The 22,723-nt window shown below is 31.7% G+C and overlaps 5 protein-coding genes across 6 annotated transcripts; 3 read left to right on the forward strand and 2 right to left on the reverse strand.

Annotated features, from left to right (window-relative positions):
• The first annotated feature begins 2,180 nt into the window (after window positions 1-2,180).
• Reck (Reversion-inducing-cysteine-rich protein with kazal motifs) lies at window positions 2,181-6,970 on the forward strand. The gene is made up of 6 exons (XM_070648022.1): window positions 2,181-2,913; window positions 3,688-3,743; window positions 3,958-4,153; window positions 4,222-5,976; window positions 6,030-6,193; window positions 6,259-6,970. Exons 1-6 carry the CDS (start codon window positions 2,817-2,819, stop codon window positions 6,889-6,891), a joined length of 2,901 nt encoding a protein of 966 aa, XP_070504123.1. The 5' UTR covers window positions 2,181-2,816; the 3' UTR covers window positions 6,892-6,970.
• Window positions 6,971-7,402: 432 nt separating this feature from the next.
• Window positions 7,403-12,247, reverse strand: rho-5 (rhomboid-5). Its single transcript, XM_070648084.1, has 8 exons — window positions 12,158-12,247; window positions 11,460-11,896; window positions 10,710-11,393; window positions 9,116-10,653; window positions 8,766-9,055; window positions 8,444-8,698; window positions 8,122-8,379; window positions 7,403-8,052 (listed from the first exon to the last, which is right to left on the reverse strand). The coding sequence occupies exons 2-8, from the start codon at window positions 11,828-11,830 to the stop codon at window positions 7,762-7,764; spliced, it is 3,687 nt and encodes a 1,228-aa protein (XP_070504185.1). The 5' UTR covers window positions 11,831-11,896; window positions 12,158-12,247; the 3' UTR covers window positions 7,403-7,761.
• A 768-nt stretch (window positions 12,248-13,015) lies between these two features.
• LOC139096347 (NAD-dependent protein deacetylase sirtuin-1-like) lies at window positions 13,016-15,492 on the forward strand. Its single transcript, XM_070648044.1, has 4 exons — window positions 13,016-13,171; window positions 13,327-13,544; window positions 13,618-14,597; window positions 14,816-15,492. The coding sequence occupies exons 1-4, from the start codon at window positions 13,081-13,083 to the stop codon at window positions 15,330-15,332; spliced, it is 1,806 nt and encodes a 601-aa protein (XP_070504145.1). The 5' UTR covers window positions 13,016-13,080; the 3' UTR covers window positions 15,333-15,492.
• Txl (Thioredoxin-like) lies at window positions 15,472-16,807 on the reverse strand. The gene is made up of 4 exons (XM_070648045.1): window positions 16,638-16,807; window positions 16,467-16,551; window positions 15,964-16,398; window positions 15,472-15,833 (listed from the first exon to the last, which is right to left on the reverse strand). The coding sequence occupies exons 1-4, from the start codon at window positions 16,730-16,732 to the stop codon at window positions 15,594-15,596; spliced, it is 855 nt and encodes a 284-aa protein (XP_070504146.1). The 5' UTR covers window positions 16,733-16,807; the 3' UTR covers window positions 15,472-15,593.
• Window positions 16,808-17,780: 973 nt separating this feature from the next.
• On the forward strand, window positions 17,781-19,159 carry LOC139096352 (uncharacterized). Of its 2 annotated transcripts, none has more exons than XM_070648050.1 (3): window positions 17,781-18,372; window positions 18,445-18,688; window positions 18,769-19,159. In XM_070648050.1, exons 1-3 carry the CDS (start codon window positions 18,057-18,059, stop codon window positions 18,842-18,844), a joined length of 636 nt encoding a protein of 211 aa, XP_070504151.1. In that variant the 5' UTR covers window positions 17,781-18,056; the 3' UTR covers window positions 18,845-19,159. The 2 variants fall into 2 exon arrangements, with proteins under 2 accessions (XP_070504151.1, XP_070504150.1); XM_070648049.1 differs by having other exon boundaries at window positions 17,783-18,372; window positions 18,766-19,159.
• The last annotated feature ends 3,564 nt before the right edge of the window (window positions 19,160-22,723 follow it).

Genomic DNA, 22,723 nt, shown 5'->3' on the forward strand with positions numbered 1-22,723 from the left:
TTAAGCAGCTAGGGAATTCGTTCCTACAGTTACAGTGATATTAATAATAGCGTTTTTATATTCCAACTGTTGACAAAAATTTATTGACAATATGGGCGGAGTCAGAAATTTTTCAGGCCGGGATTTGAATTTTCTTGTACTGATCGCCAAAATCTTTAAAGTTTAAAAGCAATTCATACCAGGTATAAATTATTATCTTTGCGGATTTTTTTCATAAAATCTCAAAACTAAATGTTCGAAAAATTCACTATAGATTCTCAAATTTATTTTTACTATAAATTTGATTAATCAACGGAATCCACTAAATAAATTAAATAAATAATTTTCTACTTTTTCACACACACAAAATCAGAAACCCGTTAAAATTTGAATCTCAAAAATCGTTAAAAAATACTTAATTTTAATCTAAATTATACGATGTAATATCTGTCGATGACATTAAACAATGACTAGATTCTAAATTCTATTCTTTTTATGAAATCATGATCATTTAGATACATTTAAATTTGAATTGTACTACATTTTCTAGAGTTTTCATTTATTCTTGATATGACAAGTCAGCAGTCATTCAAACTTTTTGCATTACTTTGAATGAAAAATTGCCAATTAAATTTGTATTGCAATATTAAAGCACTTATGGAACGTTTGGAAATTCCGTAACAATAAATTTAGCGTTTTTAGATTCCAATTCAAGGGCGGAGTTAGAAATGTTTTCAGGGAGAGGATTTGAATTTTTTTGTATGATCGCCAAAATTTAAGGTGGCTTTGGGATTTTCTTCATGAAAAACTTACGAAAATCCTTAGAAAATTGAAATTTCTCTAAAAAGGAGAAAACGAACAAGGATTTAATATTCAAAGCAACCCTAACTTCTCTCATCTTAATTTTTGTACCGAAATTACAATTCGTCCCCATCTCCCCATAATAGTTACTTAATTTCAAAACGTTTCCTTAATTATTTCAATCATTTTTCTATACATAAATAATAATTGAGAATCAAATTTGGATACACTTTACAGATTTCATTGAACCTAAACAACAGAACAGTTTCATGATTAATGATTTAAGAGGCGTAAAATTTCACTATCAAGTTGAATTTATTTGAGTTTGCTCTTTTCAAAATATTAATATTGATCTGTTGGAAATTGACTGACGCTGATTTGTTTAAAACATTGGATACGTCAATCTATGGAATTTATTCCAAACGGGAATGGAACAATACTTAGGAACAACCCTTTATTAAACACTAAAAGATAAGAAAAAAACTAATAATTACAAAATTGAACATGATCAATTAAATTGATTGCATATTGCAGGAATCAATTCCAACAAAAATCGTATTCAAAATAAATTGAACAATTTAAGATTTAAGATAACATCTGCTATGAATATAGTTGAGATCATACCAATTTGACTATCCATCAAATACATCCAATTTTCCCACGACATCCTTGATCTATTTTTTCATCTAGTGCAATCAAATCTGATTTTTGATTTATAATATTTTTCTATCAAATCGAACAAAATTTTTTTTAATCTAGAAAATAATTATTTGACTTTGAATTGATTACTAACCCCTATAAGGGATTGTATGTAGGTACATATTACTTCAATATGTATAACAATGCGAAATAATTCATTCGTTACAGCAAATTCTCTCAAAATTTGTAATATTAAGTTGAAAGTTTCCATAAGCTTTGCTTAATCGATTCATAAGTCCCAGTACGGCGTCGCTTTGACTTTGTGTCGGGTTCGGTTAAGTACTACATTAGAATCACGTCAACCTAGTACAGGATTTTGGATAGATTAATTGACTTGTGCCAATCGGATTTGAAAGCAAATAAATTTATTTTTAAGATTTTATTCATTTTCTTCTAAAATTCAAAAGATTGAATTAAATTATTTTAAAATAAAAGAAATTCAAGAAGCTTTCAAACATAAAAGATTTGTTGAACTCAACAATTTGATTAAAAACTTCCGTTCGAGTGATTCAAAAGAATAAAAAATAATTCACAAAAATTGTCACGTAAATTAGCGAAAATTTCTCATAAAATTGATTACTTCCTCCGCAACACTTTGTCGATGCGATCATCGTTGATTTACGACTGGGAGATTTTTTATGATCCCATAAAAATTATAATTTTTATTTCATGACTTATTATCACTTAATTTATCGATTTATGGCATAAATAGCGTGAAAATCGTTTAATCTTATTTTCTCTCTTTTATTCCTTTTTTCCTTTCGTACTCATACTCGGTGAGTCGACAACATAAGTCAAAATAATTTCAAAATAAATAATAAAAAAAAGTGCACATGGAATATAAAGTGCTTGACAAACACACACCAAAAGAGAGAACGTCAAGAGAGTAAGAAAAATGAGAATTTCTATTTTAAAAAATAAAATAAAATTCCCAGACATGAAAAATTAGTCAGAGATCAGTTTTTGCTGAGGAAACCTACTTCTTCCATTAATCGCCTCATGTGTACTAATTCTTATTTCTAAATGAGAATACATTTTACTATGTAATATTCACACATTTTCAATTTAACCAATTAAAATCAATTAATTTGAAACGATGAATCGGTTATGTTGACGCTGTGTTGTGTATTCAGTGTGAATTATGTTGAACGACGAGAATGATTACGTCGAGCAATCAAAACAGAGATAAATATAAAATCGTTGATTGTTTTCGTTTAAACGATGTAAATATTGATTGATGTAGATCTTGAAAAGAAACTCTTATACAACATCAAAGAGATGAAAATGTGATTGATTAAGAGGATAAGTGGAAATTTTTCAATTAGAAATTACTCAATATGAGGAACGTTTTTATCATACTTGTGTTTATGTGTCAAATGTTATCAAAGTTCACGCTGAGTGAAGGCAATGATCAATCCAACGATCATAAAATGGGTAAGGCTTTGAATGACTTTTAAGATTTTTTTGGGATCATTTCAAATGACGTCAATTCGTATGATTAGTAGAACTTAGATTTCGAAGTCGAGTTGAGTTCACGCCGGTTGATCAAAAGCCGATTAAAATTTGCATGAAATGTTTTTCTGTATCTACTTGTGAAGTATAAAATTTTATGCACTTGCGAAGTATAATAACATTTCATACAAATTTTCAGCCGGTTCTTAAAATTTGCATGAAATTTATTTCTACATCCGCTTGTGAAGTATAACATTTCATACAAATTTCAATCGATTCTTAAAATTTGCATTGATTTTTTTCTGTTGGCACTTGTGAAGTATAATATTTCATACAAATTTTCAACCGGTTTTTAAAATTTGCATGAAATTTATTTCTGCATTCGCTTGTGAAATATAACATTTCATACAAATTTCAATAGATTCTTAGTGAACTCAATTTAACTCTGCTAAAATCTTTTTATGGAATATATTTGGAAATGACCTCAAAAAAGTTAATAGCAGTTCCATCAATAATCTCATTCACGAATTTTGCACAGAATATTTCATACCAAATTCCTGCTGAGATTAAGCCCATAACAAATTTATGTTACGCACAATAAAATCATAATTTCTGAATCAAAGATCAAAAAACAAAATTATGGAAGTCCGTCCATAATAAAACTGCATGGGCAGCTTCAAAAAATCAAAAAGAGTTTATTGCCATATAAAGTTTTATTGCTAATTCTTTTTAATTTTCTTATCAAAAACAATTTAGATGTGTTTTTGTGCTGTAAGAGCGTTTTGGAGCCTTGTCGATCAGCATGCGAGAGCGTAAGTATCAGTGATAAATCATATTTACATGAAACAGCAAAAAATATGACAAGAGAAATGAAAACAATTTTGAAAATAGAAGAGAAGACTGTACAATTGCATCGCATAAAGAGAAACAGATGAAAAACTGCAAAAAAACTCTTTTATTTCTATAAATATCAAGCACGCGAGTGCTTCAAAGAGTGTGAATGAAATAATAAATTTTAATTTTCAGTTCTCACTTTATAAATTAACAACAATGGCAACGGCAAGGGACATTTACCTCCATAATCTCCGGAAATCATGTCCCGAATTGCAATTAGAGTTTTGGGGATGCATCAATAAAGCAATGGAGTTGATTGACAATGGATCGTATTGGATTGGACGATCATGCTGCTCTCATGCTGTCAATAAAGCTCGATGTCAACAAGGTTGTTTAGCTTTTATGAATGAAAATATTTACTTTGACTTCAATGTTTGCTTCCTTTTTTCTTTCAAGGATGTGCCCTCTCATCATCATTGTCGACTTTAAAATCATTTTGCCGCGAAAGTGACGAATTTTCACTTTTTTCATGCGTCAAAACATTTGAGCGAAAAATAGATTGCTGCTCGAATGCAAAAACACATGGTTGCCTTACGATATGTCAACAAATGCTGTTGGGAAAAAATAAGACTACATCTGTGAAGACGTTAGAGTCACAGTTGTATGAAAATTGCATGGATAGTAACGCGAACGTAATAAATTGTGTTTATGATAATATCGATACAGAAGTATTCTCAAATACCAACCATTTCACGCATTGCTGCCGACTTGCTCCGTCAAAGGAATGTCGAGACACGTGCGAGAGTAATTTAAATGGAAGTGAAAATTTAACACAAACTGAAATTCTTGAAATTGTCGAGGATAAATGTGGAATGATTCAAGTGACAATGGACTTTTGGAAGTGTTTTCTCAACAATAAGCCACAAGTCAATCGTAATGATATTGGTGGTGATGTCTCGCGAATTAAAAATGTTGGAATTGATTCCACTAAGCTGCATTGTTGCATTGAGAAAGCTCAAAGCAGTAATTGCCAAAAAGGTTGCTTTAATGTTTTTTCATATGCCGAGAACTACTCGCTGCCTATCACATTTCAAAAGGAATGCCTTCAAAATAATAATGAAATTAATTTAAAACAATGCATAGAAGAAATCGACTATCCAGTTGAAATAGGTTGCAATGGTTTATCATTTTGTAAAAACTTCAATAATCGTCCAACGGAGCTATTTAGAAATTGTAATCCAATTTCAGACTTAACTGCTAGAAATGAATACGAGCAATGGATATTAAAGAAAACATTAAATGTTTTTGATTTTAATCTTCCTATAACTCAATCAAAGACATGCATACCTTTGCTGCAAACTGTTTCCTGCATTTTACATCTAAAACCCACGACAAGATCTTTGCATTACAATCAAATATGCTGGGAAGATTGTTTGGAATTCTTAGGAAAATGTTTAGACTTGAAGCAGAACATGTTAGTAACAAGCATCTGTTCAAGTTTGTCACCAAACAGAAATATTCCATGTATTTCAATTAAACAATATTTAAGTCCAAATGAGCATCTTAGCAGAGAAACAGATTTAATAATTTCACCATGCAGGAATCATCAGTGCAATGTCACAACAGAAATATGTGAAATAGATCGAAACACTAATAACTATTATTGCGAACAAGGTGGCTGTCAAATAGGTGATGGATCAAATTACATAATTCCATCGAAAAGCTACGTAAGAATTCCGTCGTCATTAAAGAAAGGGTGCTATAAAATTTGTAAGTGCAACGACGGAAATATTGAAAAATGTCAAGTCATACCGTGTGTTTCGCCGAAATCGTGCCAAATAGGAAATCAAACAATTCAACATGGTGCTTCCATAAGTATCGAATGTAATAAATGTACATGCTATGCCGAGGAAATTACATGTACTAAGAAGCAGTGCAAAATGCAAGGCATAACTGATGTCAGATCATTTTCATCGCTACCTTGCAATTGCCCACCTCATTATGTGCCCGTTTGTGGAGTTAATGGCAAAACGTATGCTTCTGAGTGCCTTGCAAAATGTATTGGAATGAAGGAAACAGAGTTTGAGTTCGGGACATGCGAGAGTCGAGATCCATGCAAGCAGAACAATTGCTCGCCAAAAACTACTTGCTTCCCAAATCGGCAGGTCTGTTTATCGAGTTTGAGGCATGCATGTCCACAATACAAATGCGGTAGGTCTAGCAAAGCCTGATTTGAATATTAATTGATTGTTACTTATTAATAGTTTCAGCTAATTCCAATAATTGTGAACAAGAACTGCTGACTGATACAACATTTAAAATACACTCGTCAGCATGCAGTTTGATTAAAGCCAAGAAACAATTGGCTTATGTTGGAGTGTTTGACAGTAGGATTTGTAAAAAATCGGGAATTGTTTGTGGTATAAATGTGAGTATCAACTTACACTTCCTTTAAATTGAATAAATTGACTAATCCTTTGTACCTGAAATTAGGGAATTACATACAAAAGTGAATGTGAAGCCATGAGTGACTACTCGATGGTTGACTACTATGGTTATTGCAGAACTGTCGGTACCATCGATAAAATGCCAGCATGTGAAAGTGTTAGTTGTCCAAATACTATTCCGCACTATTGTGGTGAAGGAATAGTTCCAACAGGAGCTTGTTGTCCCGTCTGCGGAGGTGTTGTGAAGATAATTTATTCAAAGAAACAGATTGATCGAGGCATTTACGCCATGAACAATACGCATTTTGAAATGATAACATTAAAGTCAGTTCTTAAGTCACTACAGAAATTAATCAAAGTTCCTTCATGTTACCTTTCTGGTTTTCTTACAATTGAGACTGATATTATGATAGTTGTATATAATATAGTTAAGGATCCTACATTAACAGAAATTGAAGTATGTCGCGAGGAAGCAGTAAAAATTACGAATCTCATTAACACTAGAAGTCATCATGTCGTAAGTAATTTGGGATTATCGGCATTAATTACAGCAAATTATATTGAGCCAGTACCTGCATCGTCTACGCGACAATCTAGCATATTATGTTACATCGTCATTTCAATTAGTCTTAATTTTATACTGTATATTTTTGATGTAAGTAAAAGTAACATCCTTTAGGGTAAAATGTACATTTTTTAAATGATCTGATCAAGGAATGAGCTTTTATTTCGTGCCTTGGGCTGGTTTCTTGAAGTGCATCTGTAAATGTATATAAATGTACAGCTTTAGAACAATGAAGTTGATTTTAATAAGCAGATGTTTATTGTTTGAAGATTGTAAACAAACTAAATATGTCTATGAAAGGGGTTTGCAACTATGATAGGGGAAATCAACGGAAAAATTGTGAATACAATTTGAATTTCAAATGACCGTTGTTAGGGGAAATCAACTGAATAATTGCAAATATGAATATTAAATGACCGTTGAAATTCTAAACATTATGTTGTATCCATAGAACAAATCAGATGCATTCTGAGAATCCAGCACTAGATCATTCAAAGAGATAATTATTTGTTACCCAAAAAATGTCAAAGATTAAACTGTAATTTAGTCTGAAAAAGCTCAAAAAATATTTTAGTTAGTTAAAGTAGCCATAGAAAACATGTTATTGGATAATTAAGTAAGGTTTTTTTTATTGAACTATTTTAGAGCCATAAATAAAAGTAACAAAAAGTTTTTATGAATTAAATCATAATTCCAATGGCTATTACTTCACATTTACCGATTACTTTTGTTTCCTTAAAGTATGTATTAGGTGAACAAATTTGAACAGAATGTTGATTTGTGCAGAAATTTTCGTGTCATTTTGAACGACACATTGTAACTTAAGAAGAATTATTGCAACTTAGCAGACTCACCAGAAATTTAATTTCATTTTGCATCTAAATTATGTTAATTAGAATGATATATCCGAATTACTTATCATAAGGTAGGTAATTATACTTATCATATTCATTTTTTATAGCTTCACTCAAAGGAATCAAAATTTCAATGTAAATTTTTGTGTGTCAAATGAAATTGAGAAGAAATGCTTCTTACACTCGATACTATCCCACCAGCAACATTAAAATTGTTTATGACTCTATTAAATTGATTATTATTATTGTTATTATTATTATTATTCATAGTATGTTCATCATATCCTTCGAAATGGTCACTAGAATGTCCGATTCCGATGAATCCAATTGAAGAGAACAAAGATGGGAATACATAAAAGATGATAAACATGACAATGTACATGAATAAGTGGAACAGCATTGAAGACCAAATTAAATTTATCTGCAGGAAATGGAAGAAGGATGTTGATTAATTACAGGATATACAATTTGAAATTCTATGTCAACTTACCTTTGATTTTCGATTGTATTTTGTAATGCTTACAAATGGGACGAGTCCAAATGTTAAAGCAATTGCAAAAACTATGCCACCTATAAGGCCAGCAAAGTTAAGCTGCCAAGGCATAGAACTCATTCCAAATAAGCATGCTAATATAAGTAATAACTTGATCAATGCTAAATAGGGCTTCTTTAATTGTTTCCAATGACAGAATGTTAAAATTATCATGAGTGATGAAGCTACGCCAGCTAAGGATGCTAATGGTCCGACCTTAATATGATACATACAAATAGTTACTAGATATGATTATACAATGTAAATAATGATGATCTACCTCAGGTCTATAAGGGACGAAAATAGCACTAGTTAAATTTCCAGCAATACCAGATGCTATGTATATAATGGCAGTTCTTAATGGCCCTAAGAGACGTTCAAGATCTGAGAGGAAAATATGCTGAAAAGCAATTGTTATAGCCAAGTGCAAAATTCCAGCATGTAAATACAATGACGTGAAAAGACGATAAAATTGATCGGGTACATCGTGTGAAAAGAATGGAAACATTCCACAGACATTACTCATACACGAAACCTACAATTAAATTTTAAAAGCAATTATAATCATGTGAACTAAACATGTCTATAAAGTCAGTCATTACTTGTGAACACAAAGATGCTTCTTCATGAAAATATCCATTAATAAATTCACAATATTCTTTAGTAGTTATACGACATTCTCCATAAACGCCCGTACAGCAAGGATGTCCAATGATTTCACAAACCATGTGCTCGGCAGTATGATCTTTAAGACGTGAACGATGTGAAAATGAATTAGTTTTACGACAAATTGGCCACTTTGTAATATCATCTGGCCATTCAAAGCTCTGTGGAGCGTCACAAAATTTAGGATCTAGTCCACAGACTGACCCTGAAATTCGACCGCCGGGTCCTACAAAAGAGATAAATTAATGATGTGCATCATTAGACGTAAATATGAAAATAATTTTACCATCACCAGGAGACCATTTCTTCCATGTCGATATTGTTTTCTGCGTGGGCCATAATCCACCGACTGAACATTCTGCTTGCGATGTTTGTACACAACCCGAATCATCATTACGAATACAGCAAGCCGTTTCACGTTCTTTTCTTTTAGTTTTTGCTATTACATCCAATACCCTCGCATCACGCCTCATACATCCGCCAAATTTTGCACCTAAATGAACTAAATCCATCGATCGTGGTCCAATCCAAACATTTCTCTGTTCTTGATGAGAAACTTGTTGTAAGTTTAAATTTGTGACCATTACTTGACCTGTTTTCTGTTCCATTCCAATGCCAAACGAGACAACGCCATAACAAATTAAGGATATGACTAAAACCAAAATTTGAACAGTATTAACCCAGTATGTAAAGAATGGTCTATAATCATGACGATCATCCAATTCATTTGGTCTCAATAATTTGATATCATTTGTAACTTGACGACGTGAATTATCCATTATTCCATCAAGTAATTGTGCTGAAATTCTAGTTCCAGGGCGCATTCCTGTTGCTGCAATGAGTTCATGTTCATGTTGACTAGACTTGATTTGCCATCCATTACTACGTACGGATGTACTTGGTGTGGAATACAATTGACGATTGTATCCATATTCATCCTGATTGTTGCCAGAATTAGCATTTGGTGAATCAAAAAATGTCTCATCATTCGGCAATGGAGATATCCCATCGCACAAGTCACTATCATCATTATTTTTAACATGTGCTGGTGCAAATGATCGTGACCATTGCTTCTGTTTTCGAACATGACGACGACTTGCTAAGAATGAAACTCCATTCCACATCATAGTAGCCACTGATGCTTTCTTTTCAATTTTATAATGAGTTCTTTCCGATTCATCTGTATTTTGTGGTAAAATATCAGGTCTATATCCCAATTGTTGATCATTACGTCCTTGATGACGTGGCGAACCTGTACAATCCATATCATCACGTAGTTGTCCAAAGCATCGAATTGCTAAACGTTTTTGCCTTTCAAACCATTTTATGCGTTCTTCTTCTTCACTCAATATATCTACGCCGAAAAATTTCGCAATCTCTCGCTTCACATAATCTTTAACTTTTTGTTTTCGTGAATATCGTGATGATGGATTTTGTTGACGCTGTTGTTGTAACATATTTCGTTGATTAGCATTCGAATTAACCAGCAAATTTGATGATGAATCGTGATGATATTGGAATACAAATGAACGATTACTGCCTGTAATTGATGATTCTTGTTGAACAGGTAAATGTGACATTGATGATTGTTCCTGTTGTGTGGGTGCTTGAGGTGGCTTATTTGCGAAAACTACTGGTGGAGGTGCTACTGTTGGTTCTTCCTCAATCTTTTCGGGTTGTTTTGGAAGTGGAATTGATGAATAAGTTTGTTCGTTTGATTTTGCTGATGCCATCGAATGTGTTGATGGTTGTGGGCTTATTGGTGATTGAGCTTGATGACTATCCGACATAGCTGATAAGGTCAACTGTTGTGGTGGTATTGGGCTAAACAAAGGATTTATTTGTGAATTTGGAAGTGGATTTAAAACTCATTTACGTACCTAATAGGACCAGTTTGTGTCTGTTGATGAACACCAGTCGTTCGACGACAATTGATGCATGACTGATCCGTTTGATTCATCAAATTAACTGGTGTTATAACTTTAGTTATTCCTGTCGTATAATCTCGCGAAATATATGGAGCATTCATTACAGATTGTGTTTGAGAGCAGCATGCTGCACTCGATGATGAGGAATTGGAAGCAGTTGATTGATTACTTTTCATGCTACTCATATTCGAACGAATTCTTGGTGTTGTTGCATAGTGATCAGTATTCGAGGAAGTTAATGGTAATGTTGATGAAGTAATTTGCTGTTTATCGGAGCAACATTTCATATTAATACGATATTGTGAGCTTTGTTGTTGTGCTTGTGCTTGTTGTTGCTGTTGTGATGAATTTCTTGACTTTTGTGGCTTTAATGTTTGCGATGAGCCAATTTGATTTAATGAATTTTGTGTAGATGAGACTGATAGATGATATCCTGGATTACTTAATGTTGGTTGATCATTATATTGACCCTGATCATTGGTACACAAAGGAGGTGTTGGGATGTAACGTTTAACTGGTGTATGAACAGCTGACGATAAGTATGTCGCATAGTTATCATTTGATGATAATGGAGTGCTATTTACAAGAAAATGTCCTGGTGATGAAACATCACGATATCTATCTTGAACACGATATCTGTTTGATAAAATAAAATTATTGAGCATGTAAGGATGAGATAAAAATAGTAATATTATAGACTACCTTGAACTTGGTGACATTGTTCTTTGTTGTTGCTGAACCATTAATCTATGTTGCGGAGCGGAAATTCCAATGACAAATCTGTCACTATTTGGGGCTGGTGATGGTGGTATACAACAAATATTTTCTTCATATCTTAACTGCGGACGATTACCATAGCAATCGTAATGAGATGGGGAACAACCCAAATTATCCTGCGAGCTAACTATAGAACATGAATCTTTATATATGATCCCTTGACTACTCAATGGTTGATTGAAATGACTATTACTATACGATGATCTTCTCTTTGTCTGCATGTTTGGATTATGATGACTTGATGATTGTTGAAAGCATCCAAGATGATAATTATCGATATCAGGTTCAGAAGACATTTTGTTATTACGCCTAGTTCCTATTTTTGAATCTTTTTTTTCCACTAAATTTGATATCGATTTTTCCTATAGGAATTTATAACAAACAATTCGTTAATTATGCTTTAAATGTGCTACTTATTATTTTAAATTGGAGTTCCACTATAAAGTCATCACGAAAATCTCACAATTTTTAAAAAAAATAAAGAGAATTTTTCACAAAAATTTTCATGGAAAATGTCAAAAGTCTTAAAAGCTTTTATGCAGCTTTTCTTAAGGATTTTATATGAATTAATATCATCACTCACTTTATGGAACTCTTGGGTATGAAATTTTTATTAAACTTACCGAAGATAACTAAGATCTATTCACAAAATTACACAAAGATAAGATATCATTAAAGTGGAAAAAAATGAAATCCTTTTTGTTGAGAAAATCCTTTGCGATTGCGCAATTTTGGTATGGATGGAAATTCCTTTAGATGATTAAATAAAATTAACAATTTTGTGGCTTTTCTCCATGACTCTTAATTGGAATCATTAATTAAAGATTTTTCATAGAAAATGTGATGATTTTATGAAGTATTAATTAATTATTTTACAATTTTTAGAAAATGAAATTAATGAAGGATAAGATGCACTGGCCTACTAGATTTCAAATTTGCTATTTTAGCACGAGGGGACTTCTACGTCAAGAGACTATTTTGGTTTTAGACGAGTCATATTCACATCGTTCTTATTGCTGGTTATTCAATTGCACCTATGGAATTGGATTTTCAAATATGATTCATCAATATCAAATTACTTGAATGTGTATGTACAGCAATGAACATTAATTTACTAACACATTGACATTATGTTTACTAACACTAATATACATTCAAATTTCATAATAATAAGAAATATTCATAAATTTTTAAATGTTTTGATCGACACAATAAGATGCTAATTGGATAAAAGACACAAATTTATAGCGCAATTACATCCGTCATCAACATTGCCTTGAAATAGCAACAGAAAAAATTTAATGACGACAAAAAATAATTTAAATTTCTTAAAAACCGATTCAAATTGCACAAAAACCGATTCAACCGGTTATTCATAATTGACATCCAGCAATATTTAATTAATAAGGAAATAACAGTGTGAATAGACAAAAGAGTGCATACTTACTTGTGCAACAGGGGGACTGCATATTTTCCAATTTATTTTGTAAAAGTTACAGTCTCTTATTTGATTTCTTCTTAAAAAACTTATCCCCCTGAAGAAAACATGGAGGATATAGAAAAATCCAAATCTTTGGATTTAAAAAACCCTTTAGATTGTAAAAGCTTAAATATTTATGATTTAGAAAATATTCAAGGTAAGTATTAAGTTGGAATTTAGTGAATTTTAGTAGATTTTTGAACTTTTTTCAATTTGTTTGTTTGTAAACAAAATTTGGAAATTTTCTCGAAATTTTTCTAATAAAAAACTAGTTAAAATGTAGTGTAATTAACACTTTTAATGGCTTTTTAGAAACTGATGATATGACAGAAACGAGCGATTCCGGCAATTATAGTCAGTATGAAGGAAGCAGTGAAAATACATCGGAGACTTTTGCTCAGCAATCTTCAGAGATTATAAATCCATATCAAATGTCGGATGATGAGAATGATTCTGATGAAAGTGACGACTCGGACTATGATGATTCGGAAAATGTTAAGAAAGTGGATCAAACAAGTGTATATAGCTGGGTAATTATAATAATTTGCACAATTTTTGATGATATATACCTGATGTACTAACTCTATAATTATCTTTAATTAGGTCCGTCAGCAAATTCAAAGAGGCATGAATCCTAGGATTATAATTCAGAACTTACTTCACAATTTTGATGTTCCAGAAGATATGAGCGAAGCAATGTTATGGCGAATTATATCATTAGCCATAACTCCACAAAGAGATCGATTAGAAAATGTTCGAAGTTTTGATGATGCTGTTCACTTGATAAAATATGCACGAAATATTATTATCCTAACTGGAGCTGGTGTATCTGTAAGCTGTGGAATTCCAGATTTTCGTTCACGAGATGGTATATATAGTCGTCTCTCGCGCGAATACCCAAATTTACCAGATCCACAAAGTATGTTTGATATTAAATATTTCACACAAGATCCTCGTCCGTTCTACAAGTTCGCACGTGAAATCTACCCGGGGCAATTTAAACCTTCTGCATCTCATTTGTTTATTAAGAAAATGGAAGATCGTGGAGTTCTACTTCGTAATTATACACAGAATATTGATACATTAGAGAGGATTGCTGGTATCTCGAGATTGGTCGAATGTCATGGATCATTTCAGTATGCACGCTGTACTAAATGCAGATATCGAATAAGCGGAGATGACATTCGTGATCATATTTATCAACAACGAATTCCACTATGTCACATTTGCAACAAAGATGTTACGACAACATTTCACATAGACGAGAATTTGGCAGACGATACACAATACAGTGAGCAGTTAAAGCAGTTGGTGGAAATGGGAGTTTTTAAACCAGAGATTGTATTTTTCGGCGAGGAACTTCCCGACGATTTTCACGAATCTATCGATGCTGACAGGCACAAATGCGACCTATTAATTGTTATTGGATCATCGCTTAAAGTTAAGCCTGTCGCAATGATTCCAAATCTCATAGCATCTCATATTCCCCAAATTCTGATAAATCGGGAACCTTTGCCACACATGAACTTTGACGTTAATCTCTTTGGAGATTCTGATATTATTGTTAATCATATTTGTAAAATGTAAGTCTACTCACATCAACTAATTCCTATTTAAGATGAAATAAGAGCATACGTAAAATATACGTTTACGTATAAGTATTTTGTATACGTATAGTTCGTACGTATAAATACGTACGTTAAATATTACGTATACGTAATCAATACGTATGTCAAATATTACGTAAACGTAATTTCATAAGTTTGAGGCATTTACTAAAGCTTTAATTTCACCATTTTAGGATCGAGGAAAACAACGGATACGAGGAAACATGTGATGCAAGCTGTCTTTTAAAGGAAGTAACAATAACACTTCCAACAAAGAAAATAATCGAGGAAGTAGCGCCAGGAAATGATATAACAGAGAATCCTTTTCCACCGCAAGATGCTCACTCTTCAAACATTGAAAATCTTTCAAGCTTATTGCCTTCGAATTCTTATGCCAGAATTTCACCAAATTCTCGGAGCTACATTTTTCATGGTGCTGAAGTTACACTAGATAACATTGATGATGACGATTCAGATATATCTGATGAATTTAGCGACGGCGATGATATTGAGAATGTAGCGTCGCCAATACAAGCTTCCGACGAAAATGAAATTTTGTCCCTTATTTCACCTGAAACAACAGCAAACAGCAGCTTTTCAGACAAATCTGAGATTTGTGAGAACGTAAATAATGATGATGACGATGAAGATTTTGGGCCATCTTCAATAAAGAAACCTAAACTAGATACTACTGAAAACTCTATTTTGTAATAATTATCCTTAAGAAAAAATGTCTCTTCTTCTTTATTTCAAGAAAAAATGAAAAATCTTTTATTTAATTCCATTCTTTTCTAATTTTTAGTGTTCTCATTTAATTTAAGAAACAAATAAAACAAAAAAAACTTTAAAGAAATTATTTCAGAATAAACATCAGCATGTATTTTATTATTATTATGTTTAATGATTTTCAGCAGTTCGTTAGTAAGTATGAAAAAATTGAATATACTGAAGCAGTATGTGTTACTTAGTTGCTTAGTGACTTTCTCCTTTCTTTCCAGAAATTCTCTTAAAATCATCCATTTTAGTTGTTAAGATTGGAGCTCCAATAAATTTCAATTCCTCAATTACAGTCCTATCACCACCTCCTTGATTATCCTCAATGAAGAGAATTATATTCTGAACATTTTGAAATTTCACAAAACGAAGATTCACTAAATTTCCTTCTAGATCCTTAGGCGTAAATTCCAATTCTTGATGAGCTTGTCCTGGTACCTGTTATTGTTGAGAGAATAATATAAAAAATTAACGAATATTCAGAATTTGAAAAGTAAACGAAAGTTCAAAAATTGAACTTCAGGAATTTAAAATATTAAAATACGTTAAATTATCAACTGTATCGTACCTGATCGAATCCAAAGCAAATAGGCTGATTTATAAATAATTTAACAGTTTTCGGTCCTTCCTTTGCTGGTGCCTTCATCTTAATAGAATGAATCTTTACTGCTTGATTGAACGTAATCGATATGATCAGTTGCTCGTCACAGTCTGACGCTAAATATCCACTATCTAAGCAATGTTGGAAATTGTGATCATCGCTCTCATTCAAACATTCACACATATTTTTCATAATGAATGTAGACAAATCCATTAATCCTTGGCCATATTCTGGTTCCTCTTCGCCGCTAGTTCCTTCCGCACCATAATGTTGCTTAATTTTTGCTTCCAATGCATTCACATCAGCTCCTTGAATCCTATCAATTTTTGACTTATTTCGGTAAAATACAAAGGTTGGCATCGCTGAAACGCCTTGCATTACAGCTGTCTCAGAGCATTTATCCTGAAGAAATCAGACAATTTTGCAACTTTATGGAACATGAATTGTATTTATGCAAAATTCATACTTACAACATCAACTTTGAGAAAGATAGCTTTTGGATATTTAGCCGGCAGGGATGCGAAGAACGGTGCAATAGCTTTACATGGTCCACACCTAAGCAGAAGATTAAGAAATTAGTATTATAAAATTAATACACCGAAGATGATTAAGCAAAATATTTATTGTATTAAAAAACATACCAAGCTGCTGTAAAATCAACAACTACGAGTTTTATTGAGGCATTTTGTAATTCAGCTTGAAAATGGCTCTCGTCTGTGATCTCTCGTACGCTCATGATGGCTTTTTAAGTAACTTTAATTAATTATTTTTAAATTTACTCGAACAATTTTTATTTCTTGTCTTCGCAATGTAAAATTCAAATTTTCCGCATAACCGTTACATCTTTTTTTATTGCTCATTTTATCAGTTTCTAGTCAGTCAAATGTCTTATTTTGGTTAAAAGTAGTTGAATCATATTGATAAGTGTTATATCCATAACAATTAGTTTATTATATCGCTAATAAATTGATATAATTTTTGACCATTTTTAAACTGACTTTTGAAATTTGAATTGCGGAAATGATTTTTTGCAGCAAGTTTTTTGCGATCAATTATCGAATGTTTTTATTTTGTCAATTTGTCTGGATGGAGACCTTGGTGAGATTTTCTTGAATGTTCCGGAACATTTTGAAAGATCATTGAGCTAGATTTAATAAACTTTTGCTTTATAATTTTAAAATCCATTATGAAAGTATCTTACCTTTATAGTTACAGCAATCAATAAAATTTAAATTATCAACGATTTCGAAAAGTTTGAATTTTACACTCGAAAATTTTCGAAGTTTCGAAAATAAACATTTTAAATTTGAAAATAATAATTTACTAAAAACATCTCTTAAACAACTATTAACTGAACTATTGAGGAAATGAAAAGGTATTTAGTTTAATGTTTCATAGTATAAGTTATCTAGATCAGCTTACTAAGCTAAATAAGATGAAGAATTCAGGAAAAACTGTTTATTGTTGTTAAAAGGATTTTCGAAAAGTTTTCGAAAATAAATTTCAAATTATTTTTGCATAAAACCGTTAAATTTTGTCACACGTGATTGATTTGAAAAAAGTCAGTTACAATTATTTCATTGAAGAAAGTTCAACAAAATTAGCTTCCTTTAACATTATTCATCGGATATAAATGCACAATTTGCAAAAATTGGAACATTTAGTTAAGTTAAACACTCTTGATCGCTCCATATGCTTATTATATAACATGATAATCAAAAGAGTTGCTGGAAATGCGTTGATATAGATGCCAATGAGGTGGGGTGATATTATTACTTAGTATATCCATAATTGTAAAACAAATTATAGAACGAAAAGAAAAAAAAGAATTGTGCATTACAATATTTAAAGATTAAGCAAAAAAGTCCTAAATAGTATTAAAAAATTGTTAAAATAAAGCTATAAATCCTATGATAATTAAGTTAATGACGTGAGTTGACCTATTAGATGGTTGAAAAATCATAATATTAGGAAAATTACAAGTTTTTCATCAAATATTTAATAAGAAAACGGAAAAAAGTATTGAAAAATAATAAAAAAAAAAAAAATTATTGGAAAAAATGCCAACAAATTCAGTATATCAACCGACGACCGTCACATTTGAGAACTCAAATTCTCTAATCGCACAGACAAGAAGCTCATCACGATTAAAAATAATATTTCATAAGACATGGATGAAAATTTTACTGCTAATTGGTGGATTATTATTCTTAGCAGTTGGATTAGTCATCTTTTGTTTGGGAACAATTGACTATGAGGATACGATGACTAATGATGATGGTGATATGTCATCAGAGTTTCCACGTGAAAAGGAATTTGACATTACACTCATCATATTGGGAGTATTTTTTGCATCCTTAGGATTTGTTTTATTGGGTAACAAATTACATTCATGCATATACATATGATTGGATTATTATGACATATTTATCTATATTCTTTATTCAGGCATATACATAAAACTCATTGAACATTGGAGGAGAAATTGCATAATGATATGTCCATGTTCTGATCGACGAAAGCATCGACTTGTACGTCAACTACAAGGCCATAATGGTACACAAAATATTATGGCATTAAATCCGTCTACAGATCCATTGGTATCACATACACAATATGAAGTATCCGTCTCAGATGTACCACGTTTTGAAGATGAAGAAGAACGCAAAAAATTAATGCACGATAAAGATTGGTATGATAATATTTAGTCTTTGAATATTAATATCAATATAGTGTGTATATCATTAAAATTCTCGCATCTATTTTTAGCAGTATTATGGCTGAGGAAAGTCAATTATTAGCCGATTCCGATCCAAGAATTATCTTGAAGCCGTCTACACAAGAATAAAAAAATTTTAAATTTAAATTATTGAACAAAAAAACAAAATTAAACTCATTGAGAAAGTGACACACACATAGTAAGATAATAATCTCAATCATAATCTCGATTGCTATTTAACTACAAAAAACAAAAAAACAGTCCAATAAGAGGAAGGAATGCATTCCAATTTCACTATTTTACAAAAATAGTATTGCGTACATGCATTTACATGCTTAATTTTTAACACTTATTTAATTTAAATTTGACATAAAAGGAACCCTAACATGCAGGCATATGCTTAATGAGCACGTAATGGTACCAATGAGCATGCTCACTAGATACAAGAATTGCAAAGCAGGCACCTGAAACAGGCAAAAACCGTACAAATTCTTGATAATTTATATGGTTTTGCCTACAAAACATTACAAATTATCACTTGGGATTTGTACGGTTTTATATGGTTTCCCTTACAAAAACATTTAAATTACCAAGAATTTGTACGGTTTTCGGCTGTCACAGGCATCTGTTCTGCAACTCTGCTAACTACCATATAGTGCTCATTGAGCATATGCTTATGTATGTTAGGAAAAAACTTATAATGACAAAGCTAACTACTTCTTTTGGAGATTGTCCACAAATGACTTCCATCTCCTGATTCCCATCTCTCTCTACTGAGTGACACAAATGAAGAAGGATCCAGCACGGAGTTTTTAAGGCTCAGCTAAACCTCTTTTTTTTACATCAAATGGAAGTTGCCTCCGATTGGCAGCCATACTTGAATGGACACAAATATGTTAAAACTAGTCATCAACTAGGCATTAATTTGCCTTTAACTAGTTCTAACTGTTATTTGCAGTTGCTTCTTATCTATAACAATGAGAACTAGTTAAAGGCAAGTTAAAGTCCAGGTAATGACTAGTTCTAACGTATTTTTGTCCATTCGGGTATTTCTGCCAAAAATAGGCGGCTTCCAAATGGAAGCTAATAAAATAGGTTTAGCGGAATGATGGAACCTTCTTCATTTGCATCACCCAAGTCTCAACCTGCAATTTGTCATTTGGATACCAAAAGTTATTAATATTCCCTTCAAAATTGACCATCATTAATGGACGACCCCTAACTTTCTTGAGATTTTGTTGCATATCACGAATTGAATCTGACATAAACACATCACATCTTTTTGTTTTTTTGTTTTGGGAAATCTCATCACATACCTGAGTGGCACGGAAATGTATAAAAAATGTTAATTAGACAGCCAAAATTGGGCAAGGGAATTTCTATTATGAATCTCAGTTTTCAATGTTGAAATAGTTTGAAGTTATTGCATAAATGTTCCGTTATAAGCAGCATACACGTACTCTATGGCAGATCTTTTTATTAACCTTGTGCCGCTCGGGGTGCTAATCATTATCATTAACAAAATTAATTAATTTGTTGTTTTTTTTTTTTTGAGAGAAAAATTAATGTACGATGAGCGTAACATTTGAATCTATTAAATCTAGTTTTTGTAATCACATTCCGTCTAAAAACAAAATGTATTAAAAAAATTTAATATTTTTTCTATTTTATTTTATATTTTTTAATTTAGTAAATTTTAATGTTTCAAATTGGATTGAAATTGGATAAATTTCAATACAAAAAAAAAAAAAAAATAAATTAATGACATCACAAATAAAGAATGTGACTTGTATCTTAATCAATTATTTACAGCAAATTGGGAGGGCTTTGGAAGTCAATTAAACACAACAATGGAATGTGTGTAAATTGTGTGAATAAAATTTTATTATTCATTGTGATCTGTTTTGTTTAAATTTGTGTCTCGGCTAAGTGTCTTGGATGTTTAGCGCGATTTTATACAAAACGGAAAAAATTTTGATTTTTTTTTTATTTTGACAAGTTTGGAAGTTTCAATAGAAAAATCCATTCTTATCGTGCAGGTTTAGGCATGAAACCTAAAAAATAGTAAGTTGTAACGAAAAGTAAAAATTCGTTTGTAAGTAGGTCGCAACCATCCAAAAATCTCTAAATTGACAATTCTCAAAATATTTTGATCTAAAGCACAGTTTACTGACTAAAACCTCAATAAAGTAAGAAGTATCAACTAGAATTTAAGTGGCGTGGTAATCTCTTAAATTCTTTACATCATTATTCCGTTCGGAAGGCAGTCTTTTAGCTCATGTTCCAATTTATCCCGATACAATTCATTTGTGTAAACATCTGAAAAAGCACCTTAATCAAACGACGATGCTTCGATCTTCCAATATTTCCTGCTAAGCCAGTGTTACAGAAGCAGATTGTATAACTGAAGTTTGAATTGTTTCAAGTGTTTGGTGTGCCGTCAATCCAATGAACTCGACTGAAAAAAAAGCTCAGGTTCACAATGGAGCGAACCGCATTTTTCGCCGATAAAAATGGGTCGAAATATGCCTTCAGGGTCACTTTACGTCTTACAGTTAATACGGCAACGTAACGATGCGATGGTGGTAAAACTTTGTGCTGTTTGGTATGCCAAAAATAACGAAGAACCACTAAAATTCTAAGTTGTTAATTTAGAGACCATTAAGCTAACGATTACGCTACTACTGCACAGACTATTTAGAGATTAAAACAAAATTTTAATCAAATTTATTTAATTTTAAAATACAACAACGAACAACAACCCTTTCAAACTCTCACAGTATGTCAGCTATTGCATGCTCATTGAACGCTTATATATTTGACAATCGCTTGTTGAAGAATTTTCAACCAATTGAAAATATTTGTAAACACATCAGCTTAATTTCACATCACATATTAATTTGAAGATTTTATATTTAAATGGTCGTTTAAGTATCATTCTTTCAAAGTGGCTTAGCTGATTCCATCATGCGGATACATAAGCAATATTCAATGTGAATGTCTTAGCTCAGTGGTGGACAAACTTTATTTCGTCACGGCACACCTTAGTGGTTAGTCACGAACCATGGCAATTCCAAACATTTTTGGCAACGCACCAGAATATCGCGGAACATAGATTGTCCATCTCTGCATTAGAGTGTCCGACACACAGGTTGCCTGCAGACACAAACTGTCTTAGTTTCTTAAATTTCAACAAAAAATTTCCCAAAAAAAAAAAAAAATAAAACAATTTTCAAACTCGAATTATCTCCGCAGGAACAAAATAATTTTCTCCTTATACCCAAAGACTGTATTCAAATTTTATTTCAATCTCATGGGAGTTTCAATTTATGATTTTTGAATAATCAATATCTAAAGTTTAAGCATAGCAAAAAAAAGTGTTTGTTAGATTTTAGGGATGTTATTTTATTATTCACATCTCTTTTGACTACAATTGGACGATTCACAACAAAAAAAAGACAGCAGTAAAAATTGTTTTCATAATAATTGGATTTAATGTCCTCATAAGTAAAATAAACAGTTTAAAAATGATTTTTTTTGGTGAAAGACTGAATTTTTTGGTAAAGCTAAGAAGAAAGAAAAACAAGGAAACGATTAAAGAATTAGGATTAAGACTCTGTTCATTCATAAAATGTCTCAAGTCTTCATCCATGTACCAAAATATTTTGTTTTGTGGTCAGTTTTTCTTCTTGTAAATTGCGAGTTTTAGAAGAAGAAGAAGAAGAAGAAGAGCAAATCTTAAATAAACATTTCCACTAGTTGTGCATTATGATAAAGGATGTAGAAGGAGTTGAAAAGAAACTGAAAATCATGAACTACCTTTCTGAATCTATTAGAATGTTTAAAATATGCACATAGATTCTCGAGAATTTAATGAATATTATTACACTTGATTTCCTTTACTTGTGGGTGGAACAAGATGCACATCAAAACATTTAATTGTTTATAAGGAAGCAGCATTAACATTTGAATTTGAATCTAAACTTGCTAAGAATATAACAACGGTAA

Source organism: Chironomus tepperi, unplaced genomic scaffold, assembly GCF_022539635.2.
Source record: "Chironomus tepperi strain 1889 unplaced genomic scaffold, CSIRO-AGI_Ctep_v1 contig_386, whole genome shotgun sequence".
Classification (NCBI taxonomy): domain Eukaryota; kingdom Metazoa; phylum Arthropoda; class Insecta; order Diptera; family Chironomidae; genus Chironomus; species Chironomus tepperi.

What these genes read in the sequence shown, in the direction of transcription:
- Reck (XM_070648022.1), top strand. Translation starts at nt 2,817, where the DNA reads ATGAGGAACGTTTTTATCATACTTGTGTTTATGTGTCAAATGTTATCA. An exon ending in ATCCAACGATCATAAAATGG is followed by an intron (nt 2,914 to 3,687) that starts GTAAGGCTTTGA and finishes AAAACAATTTAG; the next exon opens with ATGTGTTTTTGTGCTGTAAG. An exon ending in GTCGATCAGCATGCGAGAGC is followed by an intron (nt 3,744 to 3,957) that starts GTAAGTATCAGT and finishes TTTAATTTTCAG; the next exon opens with TTCTCACTTTATAAATTAAC.
- rho-5 (XM_070648084.1), bottom strand. Translation starts at nt 11,830, where the DNA reads ATGTCTTCTGAACCTGATATCGATAATTATCATCTTGGATGCTTTCAA. An exon ending in TCGTCCCTTATAGACCTGAG is followed by an intron (nt 8,380 to 8,443) that starts GTAGATCATCAT and finishes TATCATATTAAG; the next exon opens with GTCGGACCATTAGCATCCTT. An exon ending in AATACAATCGAAAATCAAAG is followed by an intron (nt 8,053 to 8,121) that starts GTAAGTTGACAT and finishes CATTTCCTGCAG; the next exon opens with ATAAATTTAATTTGGTCTTC.
- LOC139096347 (XM_070648044.1), top strand. Translation starts at nt 13,081, where the DNA reads ATGGAGGATATAGAAAAATCCAAATCTTTGGATTTAAAAAACCCTTTA. An exon ending in AAACAAGTGTATATAGCTGG is followed by an intron (nt 13,545 to 13,617) that starts GTAATTATAATA and finishes ATCTTTAATTAG; the next exon opens with GTCCGTCAGCAAATTCAAAG. An exon ending in GTTAATCATATTTGTAAAAT is followed by an intron (nt 14,598 to 14,815) that starts GTAAGTCTACTC and finishes TCACCATTTTAG; the next exon opens with GATCGAGGAAAACAACGGAT.
- Txl (XM_070648045.1), bottom strand. Translation starts at nt 16,732, where the DNA reads ATGAGCGTACGAGAGATCACAGACGAGAGCCATTTTCAAGCTGAATTA. An exon ending in GTTGATTTTACAGCAGCTTG is followed by an intron (nt 16,552 to 16,637) that starts GTATGTTTTTTA and finishes TCTTCTGCTTAG; the next exon opens with GTGTGGACCATGTAAAGCTA. An exon ending in TCTTTCTCAAAGTTGATGTT is followed by an intron (nt 16,399 to 16,466) that starts GTAAGTATGAAT and finishes TGATTTCTTCAG; the next exon opens with GATAAATGCTCTGAGACAGC.
- LOC139096352 (XM_070648049.1), top strand. Translation starts at nt 18,057, where the DNA reads ATGCCAACAAATTCAGTATATCAACCGACGACCGTCACATTTGAGAAC. An exon ending in CTTAGGATTTGTTTTATTGG is followed by an intron (nt 18,373 to 18,444) that starts GTAACAAATTAC and finishes TTCTTTATTCAG; the next exon opens with GCATATACATAAAACTCATT. An exon ending in TTAATGCACGATAAAGATTG is followed by an intron (nt 18,689 to 18,765) that starts GTATGATAATAT and finishes ATCTATTTTTAG; the next exon opens with CAGTATTATGGCTGAGGAAA.